General features: G+C 46.9%; 1 protein-coding gene across 15 annotated transcripts in view; it reads right to left on the bottom strand.

Annotated features, from left to right (window-relative positions):
- The window catches only part of ABCG2B (ATP binding cassette subfamily G member 2B), a 50,823-nt gene extending 31,509 nt beyond the window's left edge, over positions 1–19,314 (bottom strand). For 7 of the 15 annotated variants that reach the window (XR_014813410.1, XR_014813408.1, XR_014813411.1 and 4 more), the window contains exons 1-2: positions 13,676–16,419; positions 2,256–2,477 (exon numbers count right to left, since the gene is read on the bottom strand). Coding sequence is in view for 8 of the 15 variants with exons in the window: in XM_084973488.1 (XP_084829614.1) it covers positions 2,256–2,477; positions 13,676–13,686 (233 nt within the window). In the remaining 7 variants the exon portion in view is untranslated. Of the gene's footprint in view, positions 1–2,255; positions 2,478–6,077; positions 8,113–11,431; positions 11,807–13,675; positions 16,420–17,242 lie in introns of those variants that run through there. The other 8 variants (XR_014813412.1, XM_084973489.1, XR_014813409.1 and 5 more) reach the window with 7 other exon arrangements.
- Positions 19,315–21,854: the final 2,540 nt, after the last annotated feature.

Raw genomic sequence — 21,854 nt, 5'->3', positions numbered from 1 at the left:
AATATAACTGAAACAAAAAGTCAGTGGCCGGGCGTTCCGGTCGGGGCTCAGCGGTAAGGAAGCCAACGAGTGCCCATGAGGATGTGGGTTCGATCCCTGGCTCTGCTCAGTGAGTTAAGGATCCTGGGTTGTTGGGGCTGTGGCACAGGCCAGCATCGATAGCTCTGATTCGACCCCTAGCCTGGGAACATCCATACGTCGCCGGTACAGCCGACAACATAAAAAAAAAAAAAGAAGAAGAAACCCAATGGCTGGAAAAAAAGCACCTCGAGGCGTTACAAAGAAAATATCCCCAATTCTTCACCCACATCAAATTCTTCATCAAATTAGAAAAGTAAAACATATACCCTCAAGATAATCTTGTCTTCTTCCTTGTAAAGTATCAGGAAAAAATGGACTGGGACATCCTTGGTTTAGAAGTAGTGGATGCCACTTTCTATTGGAGAGAGCCTTGAAGGATATATAACCATGGTGTACACACAGTATGTTGCAAACAGACGAGCAGACGTTTGAGGGTAGTGAATATCCAGATAGAAGGGGGAGTCCCCGGCCTAGCGCAGCAGAAAGGAATCTGACTAGTATCTGTGAGGATGCAGGTTCGATCCCTCGCAGTGTAGAGTGCAGGACAGTCCTGGGTGATGCCTGATGAGAATCAGCTCAGTGGGTTCAGAATCTGGCGTTGCTGTGAGCTCTGGTGTAAGTCACAGATGCAGCTAGGATCCCCCATGGCTGTGGCTGTGGCTGTGGTGTAGGCCAGCAGCTGCAGCTACAATTTGACTTCTAGCCTATGAACCTCCATATGCTGTGGGTGCGGCCCTAAAAAAATAAACAAGTAAACAAACAAATAAATAAATAAGATAAATGAGAGCACCCTTTGCCCATCCTAGACAAACTCAGTTGAAACCAGCAAATAGGAAAAAGAAACACCACTGCCTACACCAGAAATGTGAGTAAGCAAGAAAAACAACCCCTGGCATCCTCTTAATTACTAAAATTTGAAATGATTACAAGATTTGACTGAGTTTTTATGAACCTAGAAAAGCGTGTAAGGATGAACTCACCTGTTGCTGAAATGCATACCACTCAACCATAAAAACACTGTAAAGCCTTGAGCAGATGACACCTTTAGTGTTAGCAAGTTAACACACTACTAGCTTTAAAACATAAGCAGGGGAGTTCCCATCGTGGCTCAGTGGGTAATGAATCCAACTAGGAACCATGAGATTGCGGGTTCGATCCCCGTCCTTGCTCAGTGGGCTGTGGTGTAGGCCGGCGGCTGCAGTTCTGATTGGACTTTAAAACATAAGCAAGGGAGTTCCCATCGTGCCTCAGTGGGTAATGAATCCGACTAGGAACCATGAGATTGCGGGTTCGATCCCCGTCCTTGCTCAGTGGGCTGTGGTGTAGGCCGGCGGCTGCAGTTCTGATTGGACTTTAAAACATAAGCAAGGGAGTTCCCATCGTGCCTCAGTGGGTAATGAATCCGACTAGGAACCATGAGATTGCGGGTTCGATCCCCGTCCTTGCTCAGTGGGCTGTGGTGTAGGCCAGCGGCTGCAGTTCTGATTGGACCCCTGGCCTGGGAACCTCTATACGCCTCGGGTGCAGCCCCAGAAATGGCAAAAAAGACAAACAAACAAACAAACAAAACATAAGCAAGACAAATATACCCTCGAGCAGTAATATATTCAATTTACTCAACCTGCACATATTGCAAATCATTTGCTAACTTCCATTTAGCAGCAAAACATCTCAAGTGACCAGCACTTTTCTTCATTCTTTGCTCCACAAATAACCTGGCAGCTTTTCAGAAAGGTCGGTCGATGCTAGTCTGGGCATATGCAGCAAAAGATAAAAGCTTTTCACCTCCCATTCCTCTCCTTATTCTCACACTCAGGGGTCCCTCTATCGCCCACGCCACCACCATGTGATGAGTCAGTTGCTGGATGGCGGGAAGAAAAATCATAGTTTTGTACGGACTTGAATTCTGTAAGACAACCGAGTGTGTTACTTTGGGTCCTAAACTCTCTTCCGTCTCTTAGACGTGAGCTAAGCTCCAGTTGTCTTACATGTACATACATACACCCAACATCTCATCCAACTGGCTCACCGCTCAGCTCGTTTAGCCGAAAGCAATGAAGAGCGTGTGTCTGTCTACCTGTGCAGACCGGTACCTTGATCTGCACTAAGCAAAACCTGAGACGCGCACTGCACGACAATGAACCTGTTTCAGTAAAAGTTCATGGACGACGTACTTGATGTTCGTCAGTATTTCCTTCTCAACCGTTTTCCGACAAAAAAGAAAGCCACTCTTCACTTTCACTCGATAGCAGATGTCATGAAAGCTTAACACAGCTCCCCCAGCAGACGTCTTCAGCTCATTGGAGCTGGACCCCGGCAGGCCATTGGTGTTCCTTTTTGACATCGGGATTGAAACTTGGTAACTATTGGAGGACATCTGGAGTGTTTCTGCCTTTCTGCAGAGGGAAAAGCAACAGTAAGTTGATGGTCCAGGTAAATGAGCCTGCAAACAGCAGTTAACAATCAACTGAAAACAAGCTTGTTGAGAGTTCCCGTTGTGGCCCAGTGGAAACAAACCTGACCGCTACCCATGAGGATGTGGGTTCGATCCCTGGCATCAGCGGGGCGGGGATCTGGCCTTGCTGTGGCTGTGGTGTAGGCCAGCAGCTGTAGCACCAATTCGACCCCTAGCCTGGGAACCTCCACATGCCGCAAAAAGCAAAACAGAACAAGTCCACTGTGGTACAAACTTCCAGTTATAAAATGAGTAAGTCCTGGGGATATAACGCATAACATGGTGACTACAGCTAATGATACCGTATTATGTATTTGGAAGTTGCTAAGAGAGATCTTAGAAGTTCTCATCATTAAAAAGAAAAAAACTAAAAACGGTGACTTTTGTGTGTGGTGGATGTTGACTAGACTTACTGTGGCGAACATTTCACAACATATAACATCATTATGTTGCAGTTCCCGTCGTGGCGCAGTGGTTAACGAATCCGACTAGGGACCATGAGGTTGCAGGTTTGATCCTTGGCCTTGCTCAGTGGGTTAAGGATCTGGCGTTGATGTGGCTATAGTGTAGGCCGGTGGCTACAGCTCCAATTAGACCCCTAGCCTGGGAACCTCCATATGCTGTGGGATCAGCCCAAGAAAAGACAAAAAGACCAAAAAAAAAAAAAAAAAAAAAAAAAAAACACATTATGTTATGCACCTGAAACTAACACAATGTTATACATCAATTATATCTCAATTTTTAAAAATTTTAAAGAGACATCAAAAAACTTAATGCAAAATGCCTCATCAGTCACTTTTATATTGACTGCATGTTTAAGTAAAAATAGTATGGCTATACTGGATTCAGTGAACTACATTAAAAAAAACTTTAGAAGTTTCCATATTGTGGCTCACTAAGAACCCACCATAGTGTCCGTGAGAATGCGAGTTCGATCCCTGGCCTCCCTCATTTGGTTAAGGATTGGTCCTGCCCCAAGCTGCAATGTAGGTCGCAGATGGGGCTCAGATCCCGTATTGCCATTTCTGTGGCATAAGCTGGCAGCTGCAGCTCTGATTCAACCCGTAGCCTGGGAACTTCCATGTGCCATAGGTTCAGCTGTAAAAAGAAAAGAATTTAAACAAGTCCATTTAAAACTGCAGTGAAATAAACAGCTGCACTTCCAATGAACAGGTCATATCACAGCAATAACAACAACCCTGGAACTTTTATTAGGGAGGCAGACACAACTCTGAATACATAAACTCCAATCAGATGGCAACAGAACATTGCATAATAGGGATGTTTACTTCTTAGATATAAAACTACTTAAAACTCACGAAGCAGGAAAAAATGGAGTGGAGTTAGATCTGACTTGAAAAGTGTATTTTGCTACAATTCAAGATCACGGACAGACCAAGTGACCACGAATACCCCGGTTTTTTTGTTTGTTTGTTTTGTTGTTGTTTTTGTTTGTTTTTTGTCTTTTTGCCATTTCTTGGGCCGCTCCTGTAGCATATGGAGGTTCCCAGGCTAGGGGTCGAATCGGAGCTGTAGCCGCCGGCCACAGCCACAGCCACAGCAACTCGGGATCCAAGCCGCGTCTGCAACCTACACCACAGCTCACAGCCACGCTGGATCCTTAACCCACTGCGCAAGGCCAGGGATGGAACCTGCAACCTCACGGTTCCTAGTCGGATTCGTTAACCACCGAGCCACGACGGGAACTCCACTATGACCCTGTTTTTGTTTGACTCTATGACAGAATTACTACAAAAAGGGAATTGGCAAGGCAGTCAGGGACAAGAGAGATTTCTTTGAATTTAAAGCTCCAGATTTCGCATCCCTGGTGGCTATGTTCCTTCAATCCACTAAGAGGATAAACTCCAAAATCTTTGGAAAGACAAGATCATTTCCTTAATGGGTGAACAGATTTAAATTCTAGGAAGGTTTAGAATTATGTACAAAAATGAATAAGAAATCAAACCAGTAGTTAAGCAGCTAAATAATTTAAAACACAAAGGGAGTATTAGGAGCTTCCCCTGTGGTACAACAGGATCTGTGGCGTCTTGGTCTTGTTGGAACACGGGTTCAACCCCCAGCCCGACACAGTGGGTTTAGGATCCAGCACTGCTGCAGCTGCGGCTTAGGTTGTGACTGTGATTCAGCCCTGAACCCTGGCCCTGGAACTCAGTGGGGTGGCCAAAAGCGGAAAAAAAAAAGTGAGGTTAAATTTGAAATGAAGCTTAAAATATTTCAATTAACAAGTTACGAAAGGCCCCTTTAAAGGATTTAGAGGAAGACCTTAAGGTGAATTTAACAGCTTGTGAAATAGGTTTGAAATGTGAAACATCCATAAACCCAGTTTTAATTTTTAAAAATCAAAATAACTTATAAAGAACTTTCTGCCTGTATCTGGTCCAAACCAATCATCCTCCTAAAATCAACTATAGAAGCACACAATTAAAAGAACCAACTCTTGGAGTTCCCGTTGTGGCTCAGTGGGCCGTGAACCCAACTTCTATCCATGAGGACATGGGTTTGATCCCGGGCCCTACTCAGTGGGTTAAGCATCTTGCCTTGCCGTAAACTATGGGGTAGGTCACAGATGCAATTCTGATCTGGTGAGGCTGTGGCTGTGGCAAAGGCTGGCAGCTGCTGCTCTGATTCAACCCCTAACCTGGGAACCTCCATGTGCAGTGGATGGGGCCCTTAAAAGCAAAAAAAAAAAAAAAAAAAAAAGGAAGAGGTCCCTTAGTTTGAAATAAACAACAATAGCAACAAAAATGGGTTTGGAACGCTACATTTGTAGTCTCAGTTTCCCCTCAGTGGGTCTTAGAGATGCTAATAAAAACATTAGATCAGGAGTTCCCTTGCGGTGCAGTGGGTTAAGGATCCTGCACTGTCGCTCTGCAGCTCAGGTCACTGCTGTGGTGTGGGTTTGATTCCTACCCTGGAAGCTTCCCATGCCGCAGCTGAGGCCAAAAAAAACGAACACCCCCCCCGCCCCCCCCCCCGCCAGTTGGGTCAGCTGCTAACGAGATTGATTAATAGGGGAACAACAACAACAACAAAAAAAACTGAGGGGAAAGGCTAGAGACTTCTTCCCAAAAAGACGGAATTTTTTTTTCTTTTCTTTTTAGGGCCTCACCAAGGCATGTGGCAAGGCCTAGGGGTCGAATCAGATCTATAGCTGCCGGCCACAGCCACGAAGTCCACTCTATTTACCCCAGTTTAAAGCACAGACATATTTAAAGGCTGCTAGAAAATTACACTGAGCTACCTGAGCAGTGATTGCCTGGGGCACCAACTGATCAAATTAAAAAATTGACAAAAGGGCCTGAGTTCCTTGGCTCAACCTCTCCTTGGGGACCCCAAAACCATTTATACAAAGATATATTAAGTGGATTTCCCCTTGTGGTTGCAGCTCCGACTCAACCCCTAGCCTGCAAGCTAGGGGTGCAGCCCTGAAAAGACCAAAACGTCACCTAGCATGGGACTTCCCACTGTGGTGTAATGGGATTTGAAGTGTCTCTGCAGCACAAAGACGTGGGTTCAATACCTGGCTCCGCATAGTAGGTTAAGGGTCTGCTGTAACCTAAGAGCTGTGGTGTAGGTCTCAGATGTGGCTCAGATCTGGTGTTGCTGTAGCTGCAGCTCCAATTAGACCCCTAGCCTAGGGACCTCCAGATTCCTTGGATGTGGCCCTAAAAAGAAAAAAGACCAAAAAAAAAAAATTGTTTTTCCAGATGTTTGGTGACTTAAGACTGTAGAGTTTTGCTAAGTTAAATTAAATAATGGAAATTTATTAAGTGTCTAGATCATTCCCAAATAAAATAACACTGAAACATTAAGTATTCATCGTAGGAATGTGCCCTGAGGGACTCCCGGGCACACAAGCCTTTCTGGGCCCCCCATTGCTTGTTTTTAGGGGCTAAGCTTCAGCCTCCACAACCTTCCCTGGGTTCCAAAGGGCAGGTTCAAACAGCTGCTAATCGGGGAAGGGAGGGGATGCAGACAGAAAGGAGGAGCAGTCTGGAAACAATGGGGCAGCCTTGGGGCAGGGTCCTGGTTCCCCCTCAAGGGATACACATAATGATGGAGGCATCAGGAACAGACGGAAATGAATACTTGCCAGCCCTTGCTTGTGATTCTCCCCTGCTTGATCGCACCCTGCACACCACTGCTGACAATTAAAGATCAGGCACCCTGAACACAATTGCCTGTGGGTTCAAGACGGCTAAGCACCTGATGTTGTTCAGCAACTCTCCTAGTTTGTCCTAATCTCTGATCTACATGCCTTTCCTTTGTGTCATTATTCTAGGAAAGGTCAAGACTGAATCACCCAGAAGACCACCAGCAGGATCACAGGGAGATCTCTCCATGCCAGCTTCCACGACCAAGATTCCCCCGAAAGAAAGGGGAGTGCATGTTTGGACCAACCTTGATTCTTATCTGATACCCTGATTATCTCCTCTTAGACTATAAAACGCCCCCCAGTTTTTCCCCAAGCCCAAAAGGGCAAGGTTTTAGGGCATCAGCACTGGTGGACAGAGGCTGAGTTTCTGCAACAATGACACACGGAAAATTTTTCTAGAAAAAAAAGCACACGATTTGAGCTCCCTGGTGGCCTAGTGGTTAAGGATCCAGCATTGTCACTGCTGTGGCGGTGGTTCAACCCCTGGCCTAGGAACTTCCACATCCCTCAGGTACAGTGGGAAAAAAAAAAGCACATGTTTTCTAGAAATCATCAACAGTATTTGTGATTTTGCCAATCTACAGAATAATAAGAAGAAAGACAATTTATAATTGCTTACTTCTTAGTTTTTACTAAAATTAAGGTTTTAAGAAGATAGGAATTCTTGGAGTTCCCATCATGGTGCAGCAGAAACAAATCTGACTAGGATCCATGAGGTTGTAGGTTGGATCCCTGGCCTCCCTCAGTGAGTTAAGGATCTGGCTTTGCCGTGAGCTGTGCTGTAGGTCACAGACGCAGCTTAGATCTAGCATTGCTGTGGCTGTGGTGTAGGTTGGCAGCTGCAGCTCCGATTAGACCCCTAGCCAGGGAACCTCCATATGCCAAGAGTGGGACCCTAAAAAGACAAAAGATAAAAAAAAAAAAAGAGGACAGGAATTGTAGTTAATACATTAATTCTAGTTAATGCAATTGACACAACAACAGCTTGTAAGGCAAACATCTTTTATCAAAGGAAAAAGGAGAGAAAAAAAAAGGAATAGGATAAAATAGAAAGTTACGAAAGCTTGGTTTGTGAAAACAGAACCTTGTAAAGAGTTCTGTACAGATTCAGGACTGGCTAAGATTAAATAAAGTTAAATTGAGTAAATGAATTTCACTATTAAAAAAGTAAACTAGGAATTCCCACTGTGACTCAGCAGTAATGAACCTGACTAGAATCCATGAGGACACAGGTTCAATCCCTGGCCTTGATCAGTTCGTTAAGGATCGGTGTTGCTGTCAGCTATGGTGTAGGTCCCCGACGAGGCTCTGATCTGGTGTGGCTGTGGCGTAGGCCAGAAGCTGCAACTCCAATTTGACCCCTACCCTGGGAACTTTCATGTGCCTCAGGTATGGCCCTAAAAAGACAAAAAAAAAAAAAGAAAGAAAAAAAGAAAAGTAAGCTAGCATGGGAGTTCCCACTGTGGTGTGATGGGATCCAAAGTGTCTCAGAAGCACCAAGACCTGGGTTCAATCCATGGTACCGCTTAGTGGGTTAAGGATCTTGCGTTGCCTGTGAGTTGTGGTGTAGGTCTCAGATGTGGCTGTGATCTGGCGTTCCTGTGACTGCAGCTCCAATTCGACCCCTAGGCTGGGAACTTCCACATGCCAAGGGAAAGGCCCTAAGAAAAAAAAAAAATCCTACTTTCTTATTAGAGCCTGAATAAATAAAAATTAATGTGATCATTCTGTTTGTTTCGCAAGCACTTAGGGTCATCATTTGAGAAAAACTGGGATCTTTTCAAATTCTAAGCCCATGGAGTTCCCATCTTAGCTCAGTGGTTAACGAATCTGACCAGGAACATGAGGTTTCAGGTTTGATCCCTGGCCTCCCTCAGTGGGTTAAGGATCTGGCTTTGCCGTGAGCTGTGGTGTAGGTCGCTGACAGGACTCGGATCTCACTTTGCTGTGGCTGTGGTGTAGGCTGGCTGGCGGCAACAGCTCAGGTTCGACCCCCAGCCTGGGAACCTCCATATGCCATGGAGCGGCCCTAGAAAGACAAAAAGACAGAAACAAACAAATCAATACATAGTTAAATTCTAAGCCCTGCCAATTGAATTCCTTTCTGATGAGAGACTGAACCCAAACTGACACTCTAATCTGGGCCTCTAGAGTGTTTGAAATTTAAGGTGTTGCTCACCTTTGTACAGAAGCATTTGCTAGGTCACAGGTCTATTAAACCTAAGAAGCTCCAGGGAACGCCTGCAACATACCCCGTACCCAGATCTGGACTTCTTCTAACAGCCTCTCAAAAAGGGAACCGACGGTCTTGGAGAAATGGCTGGTTCCAGAGCTGGGGCATGGAAGACACAAAAACGAACCTGGAGCATTTTGTAATACCAGGAAGTAAGGAAATGCCTTTTGGGGGTGGGGTGTCACTTTCTGGGTTTTTGTTTTTTTTTAGGGCCGCACCCTCGGGGCATCGAAGTTCCCAGCCTAGGGGCTGAGTTGGAGCTGCAGCTGCCAGGCTATACCTCAGCCACAGCAGCACGGGATCCGAGCCATGTCTGTGGCCTATACCACAGCTCAGGGCAATGCTGGATCCTTAACCCACTGAGTGGGGCTAGGGATCGAACCCACAACCTCACGGATACTGGCTGGGTTCGTCATCGCTGAGCCACAACACGAACTCCCAGCAATTTTATTCTTGTTGAAAAATTCAAGCCCCTTGCATTTACCTCTGGGTTGGGGTGGCATTTTAGGAGCCAAGATAGAACACATCTTGCTGGGGGAGAGAAGAGACAGATCTAAGTAGGAAACGAGAACACAATGAGTAGTTTGTAGCTTCAGGAAACAGCCAAGCCGCAAGGATGGATCTCTACTGCAGCAACCAGGTGAGTCGGTGGGCCCTGGGGTGCTGCCTCTGTATCTGGGCGGGCCCTGGGATGCTGCCTCTGTATCTGGGGGGGCCCTGGGGTGCTGGCTCTGTATCTGGGCGTGTGTAAACACTGCTCGGGTCTGCTCGCAGCTTCCATTCTCCACGGCAGCGGTGAACAGGCTGGCATGGCAGTAACAGAACTATTCGATTTAGGTACGACGGAAATGCTACCAATGGATTTTTAACTACACTTAGCCTCCTGCTTTCCAGTGTCGGAAGCGCACGTTTCGTTGGAGGTAACTATGGCCTGAGGTCTTCTGGAAGGACATACAACAGTACCTCCACGCTATGAAACAGGACAAATGGATCAGAAAGGCTATAAATCAAAGTGGATGACAGTTTGCTGAACGCTTCACTTCTGAGTCACATAAGAAACCCAAGTATTTTCAGCACGCACTTAACACTCTGTGCTCTTACCCTGGCACTTTCGACTCCATGAATCAAACCAGATCCTTCCCATCCAAACTCCTATCGTCTCCAGTCCCTGGAAGAAACTGTCATCCAGAGGGATGAAGGGACTTCAGCAAAAACAGAAAATGAGGAGTTCCCGTCGTGGCACAGCGGAAACAAAGCCGACTAGAAACCATGAGGTCGCAGGTTCGGTCCCTGGCCTTGCTCAGCGGGTTAAGGATCCAGTGTTGCTGTGAGCTGTGGTGTAGGCCGGCGGCTGTATGTGCGATCTGACCCCTAGCCTGGGAACCCCCATATGCCTCGAGTGTGGCCCTAAAAAGCAAAAAAAAAAAAAAGGTAGAAAATGAAGAAACGGCAGCATTTATTAAAACCAAGTTAAGCCCAGACTCCCCTACTCCCTATCAACACACACTCTCTTCACGTCTCTGCCTTTACAGTGAGCTGCTCTGTGAACAGGGAGGGAAAATGTGAGACAAGTGGGATGGAGGGGCGAGGGAGAAGGAAAAAAAAATTAAACTTCAATAAAGTTCAATGTGGTCTTTTTGCCCCAGCTATTTTTAATTTATTTTTGTGAATTCTCAGCCTCTTCCTCTACAAATACGAAACCCAGGTACAACCACGAAGCAAAACAGGATGGAGAGTCCTAGAGAACTAAATACAGAACTACCTTATAAGCCAGCAATCCCACTCCTGGGCCTATGTTCAGAAAAAAAACTTTAAGTCCAAAAGATACATGCACCCCGACGTTCTCAGCACTACTGTTCACAATAACCAAGACACAGAAACAACCCAAGGGTCCCTCAGCAGATGAACGGATTAAAAAGACGTGGCACATTTGTAAAGGGGAATACTATCCACCATAAAGAGAAGAAGAATGGCACTTGCAGCCGCGTGGATGGACCCAGAGACTCTCTACTAAGTGAAGTAAGTCAGAAAGAGAAAGGCAAATACCACGTGATCTCACTTACATGTGGAATCTAAAATACGGCACAAATGAACCTGTCTACAGAACAGAGACAGACTCACAGACCTAGAGGACGAGGGCGGAGGGGGCGGGACTGGGACAGACGAGCGTTTGGGGTCAGAAGACGCAAACCATCGTTCTCAGCACGATAAACAACAAGGTCCGCCTGTCCGGCCCAGGGAACCCCGGCCCGTCTCCTGGGATAGACCATGACGGAAAGGACAGAAAAGAAGAATGTGTGTGTACACCTGACTGAGCCCCTTTACTGCACAGCAGAGCCTGGAACGATAAAACTGTAAGTCAACTATAATTAAAAACAGAGGCAACTCCAGTCTCCCAGCCCCAGCCCCACCCCACAAGGTTCAGGGTGAGCATCAAATGAGACTGCAGGTAAAAGCAAGCCCCTTGCACACAGCAAGCACTTACCACGGTTAATGGCCATGTCCCTTTATTACGCTGCGGACCTGAACACCTTGTCTTAAGGCATTCCAAACGAATACGGCATGGTGGCGGGAAAAGGGTAAAATGAGACACTTTCTGCTCCCTTTCTAAGGATTCTACGGCCCGGTAACTTCTCTCTCCCCTCTTCCCCACTAGGGTCAGGTCCGGGTGGGGCCAGGGCCAGGCTGTGCAGGACAGGGAGACAGGGGACCTACCTCCCTCGAAAAGGTGTCCCACGTGGGGGTACCTCTCAGGCAGTCTTTCCTCTCTCCTTGTAAGACCCTCAGCTCAAGCGTCCTCCGAGGGAGATCACAGGGCTTGCTGCTCTCTAGAGACTCCCAATCTTATCCTCCCACTTATGAACTCAGCGCCCCTGTAATCACAGAACTACCTAAAGCTACCTGCCCCAAACACTACCTTCCAGCCAATCACTGCTCTGAAGAGTAACCAGTCTTTTCAGCTGCAAGCCCAAGGGACTGAGATAGGGATCAGCATTGTCCACGGGGCTTCTGATCTCGCCAAGACTTCACCCCAGGCTGCTTGCCGAAAACAAAACTTCTTCACTGAAATCAGGGCCAGGGCAGCGCCTCTGCTTTGCCCGCACCCACCCACCCCAGTCTACACCCCAGAACACCCCCAACTTTCAATGCTGCGGTTCTCTGTATGTTTCCTTTCTTCCTACAAACAACCTAACTATGTGGCTCGAGACACGGTCTCCCAGTGAAGCAGAATACCTGCTTCCAAAACACTGCAGGGGGCGAGGGGACTATCATGAGAAGGGGGAGTGAGAGGGAATGGGTTTTTAGGGGAGAGGATCATGCACATGTGACGGCCGAACAAACTGACCACTCTGAATAGGTGTGAACTGTACAATGCGTGAATTCTAAGTCATGAAGCTGCTGTTGGGGAAAAACATGAGGCCCAGATCATCCAGACACTCTGTCAATATTGGTGAACTGGGAACTGATTTTTTACGGGATAGACTTCAGCTTCCTACAGGTCTAGATATCCTATCACCTCCAGAGAAGATGGCCATTCAGGTCCTTTAATTTGCACCAAAAGATCTCAACCCTCACCTCTCGCCCCAGTAGGCAACACAGAATAAAGCGTCCCACTTGACAGAACCTTCACCTGCTGCCAAACTTCTGTCAAACACACCTGAGAGAAATACCGGGTGTCTGTCCAAAGAGCCCGAGGTCCACCCACTCCGCTACACAAATCTCGATTTCGTCCCCAGCAAGCCCCAAACCATCCAACGGCAGCCTCAGCAGCCAACAAGGGCCTCTCATAGGACACAGCGAGGAAAGCGACCACCACAGCAAGCTGTCCTAGAACACGTGCCACTGCGTGGTCTATGGGGCAGGCACCCAGGAGGCGCTCCCACCGCCATCCTTCAGTCTCCTCTGCATCCTGCTGTGACGCCAGACTTGCTGGGAGAAGCTTCTCCAAGGACATGGTATATTTCCTGCCTGAATTCTCCTCTTCCCTTTTTATTTTAGCCTCCAGGATGTAATTTGACCTGCTCCCCACATCCGTTCCAATGTGCTCCCCCACAGTGACTCTAGAGGTATTTTATTTTCCATTTCTTGAGACTTATGCTCGCCTCTAAGCTTCATGAATACTTAATAAAAATAAATGCCGAGGAGTTTCTATTGAGGCTTAGAGGTAACAAACCTGACTAGTATCCATGAAGACGAAGGTTCAATATCCGGCCCTGCTCAGTGGGTTAAGCATCAGGCATGGCCATGAGCTTCAGTGTAGGTCAAAGATGCGGCTGGGATCCAGTGTTGCTATGGCTGTGATGTGGGCTGGCAGCTGTAGCTCCAATTTTACCCCTAGCCTGGGAACTTTCATATGCCACAGATGTGGCCCTAAAAGAAAAAATAAATAAATGCATGAATCCATTTTGGATGTAAGTGTATTTTAATACCGTTTGGATGCAAAAAAAAAAAAAAAAATGTGTTTCTCAAGGGAACTCTTGCTGAATACCCAGGATCTGGAACAAAGATGACCAATAAATATTTGTTACTGTGAATCTTTTTTTTTTTCTGAAAGTGGCATGAGCTTTTACATTTCTACTTTAAGCAAGAAATATAATGCGCCCTTTATAGGTATTTTTTAACTGTTTGTTAGATTTACAATCTAATTTCTTTTGTTATATATATTCCAGTTAATTTTTATTTGATTTGATTTGATTTGATTTGATTGATTGTCTTTTTATGGCCTTACCTGCGGCACATGGAAGCGATGCCAGAAGGATGTTACTGGAATCCGGGTTCTTGTTCACCCAGCTGAAGAATGAACTCCTGGAACACACAGGCAGCAAGCAAGCAAAGTCTTTATTACAGGAAAGCAAATAGCTCCAGGGCTGCTGGGAGGGGGGAGAAGAGCCCCCCCCACCACCACCATTGTCCAATAGGGGGGTTTATGCCTAGAGGCCTAGGTGCGGTGGCCTGAGCTTGGGGGCATTCCCATTTAAAGTGTCCTCTTTTCCACAGAGGAACAGAGGAAACAGGCTCCTGGCTCAGGTCTCTGCCCTAGTCCTCTGGCCTTGGAAGCTCCCCGCTGACTCCCTGTAGCTGCAAACTGGAGCCTCAGGCTTTTCTCTGTGCCTCCTCTGGTTCTCCTTTCCTTCTTCCTGGTCCCGACTATGATGTAGTTGCTGCTCTAAGGAGGTGCTGCCGGTCCTGATCAGGACCAAGAGCCAATTTTTGGAGCTTTCTCTGTATATCTGGTGCTGACTGAGTGATAAATTTGTCTTTACCATGTGGCATCTGAAAAAAGGACACAAAGAACTTCTTTGCAGAACAGATACTGACTCACAGACTTTGAAAAACTTACGGTTTCCAAAGGAGACGGTTCGGAGAGTGGGGGCATGAGCTGGGGTTGTGGGATGGAAATCCTATAAAATTGGATTGTGATGATCATTGTACAACTATAAAAGTAATAAATTCATTGAGTAATAATAAAAAATGTTTGAAAAACAAAAAATAAATAAATTTGTCTTTAAGAATTATCTGGCCCTCCGCTGATTCTGGGTCCATTGGTGTTATGTTTTCTCAGTGCCTCTGAGCCTAAGAAAGTTCTCTCTTTCCCCTTGACAAACCTCCAACAGTTTGGAGCAGTGAACAGGCTTTACCCGTGTAGCTTTTAGCCCCTCAACTATACAAGTAATAAAGTGATTTCTATGCCAATTCTTTATTCCCTCACCGGCAGACCAGTTAGGATCGCTCATAGGAACTGCCTGACACCCTCTGGGGACTCTCCTTCGTTCCTCCTCTGATCTGCCTCTGGCATTTACAGCACACCCGTCATCTCCCCAGCTCTGAGCATCTCCTAAGACTTTTTTTCCACTTATACTCAATGTCTGGTCTAGCAATAACATGACGTCCTTTCAGGCTAACTCAGAGGACTGCGCGAGACCCTGAAAGACCTCAATACGTCTATCTGGGTCATCAGCAAACTTCCCCAAATCTGTTTTTATCTACCTTAAGTCCTGAAGCGAAAAAGGCACATGGACCCGTATTGGTCCCCATTCTCCGTTAGCTACCTCCTGCAAGGGGAGCAAAGAGGGATAGAACTTTGGCACTGGAGCAGGCAGAGGAGGAGCCGTGGGCAGTACTGGAGAAGGCTGATTAACTTCGGGAGGGTCTGACCCAATCGGGCCAGGACATGGTGGGCATCCAGGTCCTGGGGGAGCTGGCATCACGCACTGAGGAAATCCACAAGCCCTCCTCAGTTCGGCGTCTTCCCTTGTTGCAAAGAAGATCTGAACATAAGGCACCTCTGAGCATTTCCCTTCTCGTCTACAAAGCAGGTCTAATTGGAGAGCAGCATTATAACCTAGAGAGCCCTGAGACGGCCCTTGCTCCCCGTCCAACAGGTTATACAGGGGCCAGGCTTTCAGGCAAAAGAAAACAAGACATTTCTGTCCCAGAGTTCGAGAGTCAAAACTTTTCCGTCTCTCAAGGCACATGTCAGAAGAGTTGCTACTGAGCCATGCACCAGGCCCCCAGGATGTGGCTCCCACCGGAAAAACAGACAAGACCGGCGTCCAGCACCTACTGTCCTTTCTCGGTTATGTGAGGGGTCCCCTCTCTTGTACGGAGCAGCTAGGCATTAGTGGGGAAACGTCCCATCCAACCTCAGTTAATCCGACTGGGATTAACCACTCTCTACCAGTGGAGCTCGTCTCCCGCTGTCCCTGCCCATTGCCTGTCTCTGGACAGAGGTGAAGAAAACCCAGGCATACAGGCCCTGTCCTGAGTTTCCGAATCCTAAGATGCTCGTGCTGACATGCCCTCTGTTAATATTAGGGAAGCGCCTACGCCACAGTTAACGGGTAAATTGGATGAACCAGCTGTCGGTTTCTTCAGCCACGGAGAAAGTAACGAGCAAAATGCAAAGCTGACCATGCCCGGGCTCTGAGACGAAACCCTCGGCCTACGTTGGATGTATATTAGTTATCAACTCCTTCTCCCCCACAGGCATGGTCTCAACTTCTAGAGGTCTGTTTCCTCTGCCCCTACAGCTCCATTCGAGGTAATAGCAAAGGAAAAAGGATTAGACAAGTCGAGCCCCTTACAGGACTCCTAAGGAGATCGGGCATCCCTTGGGAAGAAGGCAACAGTGACCAGGCCAGCAGAGGGACAAGGCCGAAGTCTATGAGCGGTGGCATCAACTGGCCTAAAGCCCAAGGGGTGTGAACTGGCTAAAAACAGCGAGGGGTGGAAGACTGGAAGGAGAAGGTAAAGAATGGATTTCTACTTCCAGGGAGCTCCCTAAACTTACAGAACTGGAAGAGGACTTTTGTCTATGGAGCCCTTAATGGTTTTTTGTCTTTTGTTTTGCTTTTTTTTTGTCCACAGGCCAGGTGGTCTCCTTGCGTCTTGTCCTCTCAGGGACGCCACTAAAAGATTTCCATCAAAATGTGGACCCCGGGAGATCCCGTCGTGGCGCAGTGGTTAACGAATCCGACTAGGAACCATGAGGTTGAGGGTTCGGTCCCTGCCCTTGCTCAGTGGGTTAATGATCCGGCGTTGCTGTGAGCTGTGGTGTAGGTTGCAGATGCGGCTTGGATCCTGCGTTGCTGTGGCTCTGGCGTAGGCCGGTGGCTACAGCTCCGATTCAACCCCTAGCCTGGGAACCTCCATATGCCGCGGGAGCGGCCCAAAGAAAGAGCAAAAAGACAAAAAAAAAAAAAATGAGGACCCTGGCTACTCTACTAACATCATTTACTGTAAAACGCTGGCTCCTAACACACTGGGGGAGGCAGGAAGGTGGAGTGAGAGGCTCTGGGAGGTCAGGGACGGCTACTTTAAATCCTTCATCTCCCTTTGAGAATTCACAAAACTACGTTTTTGCTTCTCATGTGGTCTTTCAACAATCACGAAGCTGCAGCAATACCGTACCCTGTGATTCCGCAAATGCTTTCCCAACAGTACTGCACAGAGAGGAGACGGCGGGGTGGGGGGAACGGGAAGGAACGTTTGCCTCGGGACCTGCTCCGGCCGTCTCTGGCCGTCTCCCTCTCGGGACACCCCATTTGGTGCCTCTTGGCGTGTGGCCAGACGGTATCAACCCCTGACTGGACTCCTGGCCTGACTGGACTCCGGAGGGCTGCCTTTAAGCCATATGAGGTCGCCCAGGAGCTTAAACAGAACTGCGGGTCAGGACTCGGCCCTCGCTTCGCGCCCAGGACACGTCTCAGGTTCGCACGCCCATGCACACATTCCCCTCCTTTCAGAGGCAAACGAAACCGAATAAAGTAGAAAGGGCAGGCTTGCTGCTACTTACCTGGTGAGTGCTGGTGTATTGGCTTGGATCCCAGACGAGCCCCCAAAAGATGATGCCAGAAAGATGTTACCAGAATCCAGGTTCCTGTTCACGCAGCCAAAGAATGAACTTTGCGAACACACAGGCAGAAAGCAAGCAACGTCTTTATTAAAGGAAAGCAAACAGCTCCCAGGGCTGCCGGGAGGGGGAGAAGAGCCCCCACTCTCTATTGTCCTATGGGGGTTTTTATCTTTTAAAGATGGGAGGGAACCAACGTGGGGTCCATAAATATGGTTTTCTCCCATTGGCTTTGTCCTAGACCACATTTATGGTCTGTGTTGGTCCTTGGCCAATAGGGATCTTAGGGGTGGAAATGCCCCGTAAGTCTCATGGCTTCTTTGCCCTTTTCTTGCTGTAAACTGAATCACGGGGGGTTAGGGATTAACGTCCACCTGGGCCCCGAAGATACACTCCCTATAGTCAACAAGGCCTGTGGGGGTGTTACTCTCTGGACACTTAAGCCACAAATAGTAATCAATGGCCATATCAAAGAATGAACCGGAGCCCATGCTCCTACACTGGCTATCTGAGTTACGCATCTGTCTCAGAAGAATGTTTCCAGAATACTGAAAACAAGAGAGAAAAAAAAAAAAAGATTGCGCCAAAAATATTGTGCCCAGCCCATTTGTTTGATGTTTATGGCAAAAGAGAGGCATTCTCAATTTTGTACAGATTCTAGGAACAATGAGGCATTTAGTGAGTCCTTCTTAAAAAACAAAAACAAAAACTACTTGACAAAAGAACATCTATCCCAAAAGCATTAAATCAAGAGAGAGAACTCGGGAAAGGGGAGTTCATATCTTAAAAGTACTGGCAAGGAGTACTGAAAACATTTAAATATACAAAATAAATACATTTATTATTTTAGGAAAAATGAAAGTTTATAGACTGGCTACATAAAATTTATCATTAATTTTTAAAAGTGTTTGTTAGTGGAGAGTATACATTGGCTAATATCCTTAGCCTTCAGAAGAAGAGTCAAAGGCTACAGAAGAAAAACTGATGAATTAATAAAATAATCGCTTGCTTCATTTAAAACACTGACGTTGATATTCAAATTTACATTTGTAAATTATTTCAAAATATCTTTCAAACGGAAACCTGACATAAGCTCGATACAGCTCTATGATAAAACGATGCGTACCCCTTTATGGGTCGGACCAAAGTAGAGAATGGGACCAGAAAGAGTCATTGAACAAAACCATTAAAATTCACAAAATATCTTGTATAGCCAATGAGGAAGAGTGGGAGGGAAGCTACTGTAACCAAAGCAGGAAGGTAGTAATAAAAGATTAAATACACAAATCAAAGGAACAGAACAGACCGTCTAGAAATAAACTCAAACGTTTATGATCAGGAGTTCCTGTTGTGGCTCAGTGGTTAGCAAATCTGACTAGTAACCATGAGGCTGCAGGTTCAATCCCTGGCCTCGCTCAGTGGGTTAAGGATCCGGTGTTGCCGTGAGCTATGGTGGAGGTCACAGATGCGTCTCGGATCTGGCGTGGCTGTAGCTGTGGTGTGGGCAGGCAACTGCAGCTCCAATTAGACTCCTAGCCTGGGAACCTCCATATGCTGCAGGTGCGGCCCTAGAAAAGACAAGACAAAAAAAAAAAAAAAAATTGGGGCTTTACTGTTTTTTGGAAAGTATAATTTGTGTGTAAAACACACATATTGTCCATATTGTATGTACACAGAGAACTTGTGACGTAGTTCTTCCTGTGTAAGGAAGAGTATATCCAGGGAACTGTTGAGTACGCCTGCGTTATGTAAAAAGAAGGAACTGTCCCGAGAACAGGAAAGACTCACTAACCCTGATGGTCACAGAAAATAATCAGGTAAAAAGAAGGTGTGACAAGAGGATGCGTTAATCCACTCTCATAAAGCAAGAAGAAAGCTCCTGAAAGCCCCAGGGTGAAAACATCATGCTGTGGCCCTGGACTGGCGCTGCAACAACACGGCAGGGCAGCTGCAGATAACCCTCGATGTTCCAAGACGACCCGGCGGCTCATCTACACTCGGCTTCGGCCGCCCCCTTAAGTCCTCCGACACCGGAAAGTATGTACTTTGAAAAAGGAAATAAATTGGAGTTCCCTGGTGGTGTAGCAGTTAAGGATCCGGCATTGTCACTGCTGTGGCTCGGGTCACTACTGTGGCGCCAGTTCGATCCCTGGCCCCAGAAACCGCTGCATGCGGCAGTCACGGCCTAAGTAAGTAAGTCAGGGAGTCTGTTAAGTGGGGTCTCCTGAACCGCATCCTAGAACAATAAAGGAACGTGAACGGCAAAGCAGTGACATCTGGAAAAAGTGTACAGTTTAACAGTATTGCACCAATGTTGGAGTTCCTGTCCTAGCTCAGTGGTTAAAAAACGGGAGGAATACCCATGAGGACGAGGGTTCGATCCGTGGCCTTGCTCAGTGGGTTAAGGATCCAGCGTTGCCATGAGCTCTGGTGTAGGTCAGAGACACGGCTGAGATCCCATGTTGCTGTGGCTGTGGAGTAGGCCGGCAGCAGTAGCTCCAATTGGACTCCTAGCCTGGGAACCTCCATATGCCTCACGTGTGGCCCTAAACAGACAAAAGAGAAAACAAACAAACAACAGTAAGGTACCACTGTTAATTTCCTAGTTTTGACATGTACCAGGGCAGGTGAAACACTCACACTAACGGAAGCGGGGCACAGGATATATGGGAACTTTGCACATGATTTTTACAATTCTTCTATAAATCTAAAATTATTCCAAAATGAAGTTTATTAAAGGGTTGGGGAACTTCATAATTAAGGATGTGCCAATGTGCACAGCAACACAAAACGGAGCTGGAATGATGTTCTGATGGTAGCAACAGAGGGAAGTATACAAGTGTCATTTCAAAAATAACCCAGGAGTTCCCTGGTGGCTTAGCAGTTAAGGATCCAGCACCGTCACTGCTGTGGCTCAGGTTATCGCTGTGGCACAGGGTCTATCCCCGGCCTGGGAACTTCTGCATGACACAGATGTGGTCAAAAATTTAAAAAAAGGAGTTCTTGCCTTGGCACGCTGCATTAAGAATCCGACTACAGTGGCTTGGATTGCTGCAGAAGTGTGGGTTCTAGACCCGGCCCAGAGCAGTAGGTCAAAGAATCTGGTGTTGCTGCCAGCTGCAGTGTGGGTCACAGCTGTGGCTCAGATCAGTCCCCGGCCTGGGAAGGTCCATATGTCAAAGGTGCGGCCATAAAGTTATAAATAAGTAAATAAATAACCCAGGGAGAAGGCAGGAAGCAGGTTTGGGAAGAGGAGCCTGAAGGGGGTTTCTATGCCCTGATAATGTCCTATTTCTTGACCTGGATTGGTGGCTGCACAGGTGTATTCCTTTTATAATTCACGGGACTGTACTTTTCCCTACATTACCCTTCAGTAAAAAGTTTAAAAACACTTCCCTATTACTGGTTAAAGGCTGGAATGAAGAGAAGTTGTATAAATCCATGAGATATAGATATATATATAGATATGTATATATATATATAAAAAAAAAAAAACCTGTGTAGGGCCAGTTATAACAGTTACTATATCCTAAGTCTCAAATTTGCAGAGCTGCGAAGGATCTAGGAAATGACCCAATCCTGCTGTGGACAGTGCTCTGGCCAGGTAGCCCTGGACATACTGCTGCAGTGGGGCTCGTGGAGCCCAGGGGTCTGTACTGGAGAAAAATTCCACAGGAGATGGCAACGCACACTGAGATCCAAACCACGGAACTTGGACAGAAGGTAAGTCGCCAGGTTTCCGGCCGTCGACACCTGTGCTCCAAACCCCCAGGGAGACCCCTAGATCTTGTAATTCTACTAAGGGAAACCTCAGGGAGTTCTAATGACCTCAGAACAGCTCATCAAAGGTTTCGCTATCATGGAGTTCCAATTGTGGCGCAATGGAAATGAATCCGACTAGGGTCCACGAGGATGTGGGTTCAATCCCTGGCCTCGCTTAGTCAGGAAACCAGAGTTGCCGTGAGCTGTGTTGTAGGCTGACAGCTGTAGCTCCGATTCCACCCCCTAGCCTGGGAACCTCCATATGACACAGGTGCGGCCCTAAAAAGCAAAAATCCATCATCAATAAAAATAAAAGCTAAAAAAAACTTTTGAAAAGCTTTTTCTAGCACAATGGCTTTTTCACTCCATAAACAACACTGGGCTTTTTCACCACGGCTTGGATTTCACTCTCCTACGGCACCAGTGTACATGTTATTTAGTAGATACTGGCAGAGTCATATAATAACGAACACTGAAGATGGAGGGCAACTTACTCATCCTTTGAAAGGTTAAGGAAACCAACGCCAGAGCTATGAGTAACCTGTCACACTTCTACAGAACCCAGTTCTTCTCAGGTCAATCATTAAACTGGCTTTCTTCCCCGTGGTGGTTACTGGCGGACCAGGCGAGTGTGTCGGGCACAGTACCACTACAGCTCAGGACCGGGCTTCTCGCATACGTAACCCGGTTCACCCCGATGTCTATAAACGTCCCCACGGACAATAATCCTTGCTGAACAGCAGTCTGGTGGCAAAGGGAAATGAAGACGGACAAAACGACGTCACTCGACATG

Source organism: Sus scrofa, chromosome 8 (assembly GCF_054392235.1).
Source record: "Sus scrofa isolate SSC_HxYL_T2T_F1_AM1 chromosome 8, Sscrofa_HxYL_maternal_Yorkshire_Landrace_v2.0, whole genome shotgun sequence".
In the NCBI taxonomy this organism is placed as follows: Eukaryota; Metazoa; Chordata; class Mammalia; order Artiodactyla; family Suidae; genus Sus; species Sus scrofa.
Note: the sequence above shows the minus strand (reverse complement) of the source record. Positions and strands in the feature narration are given on the sequence as shown.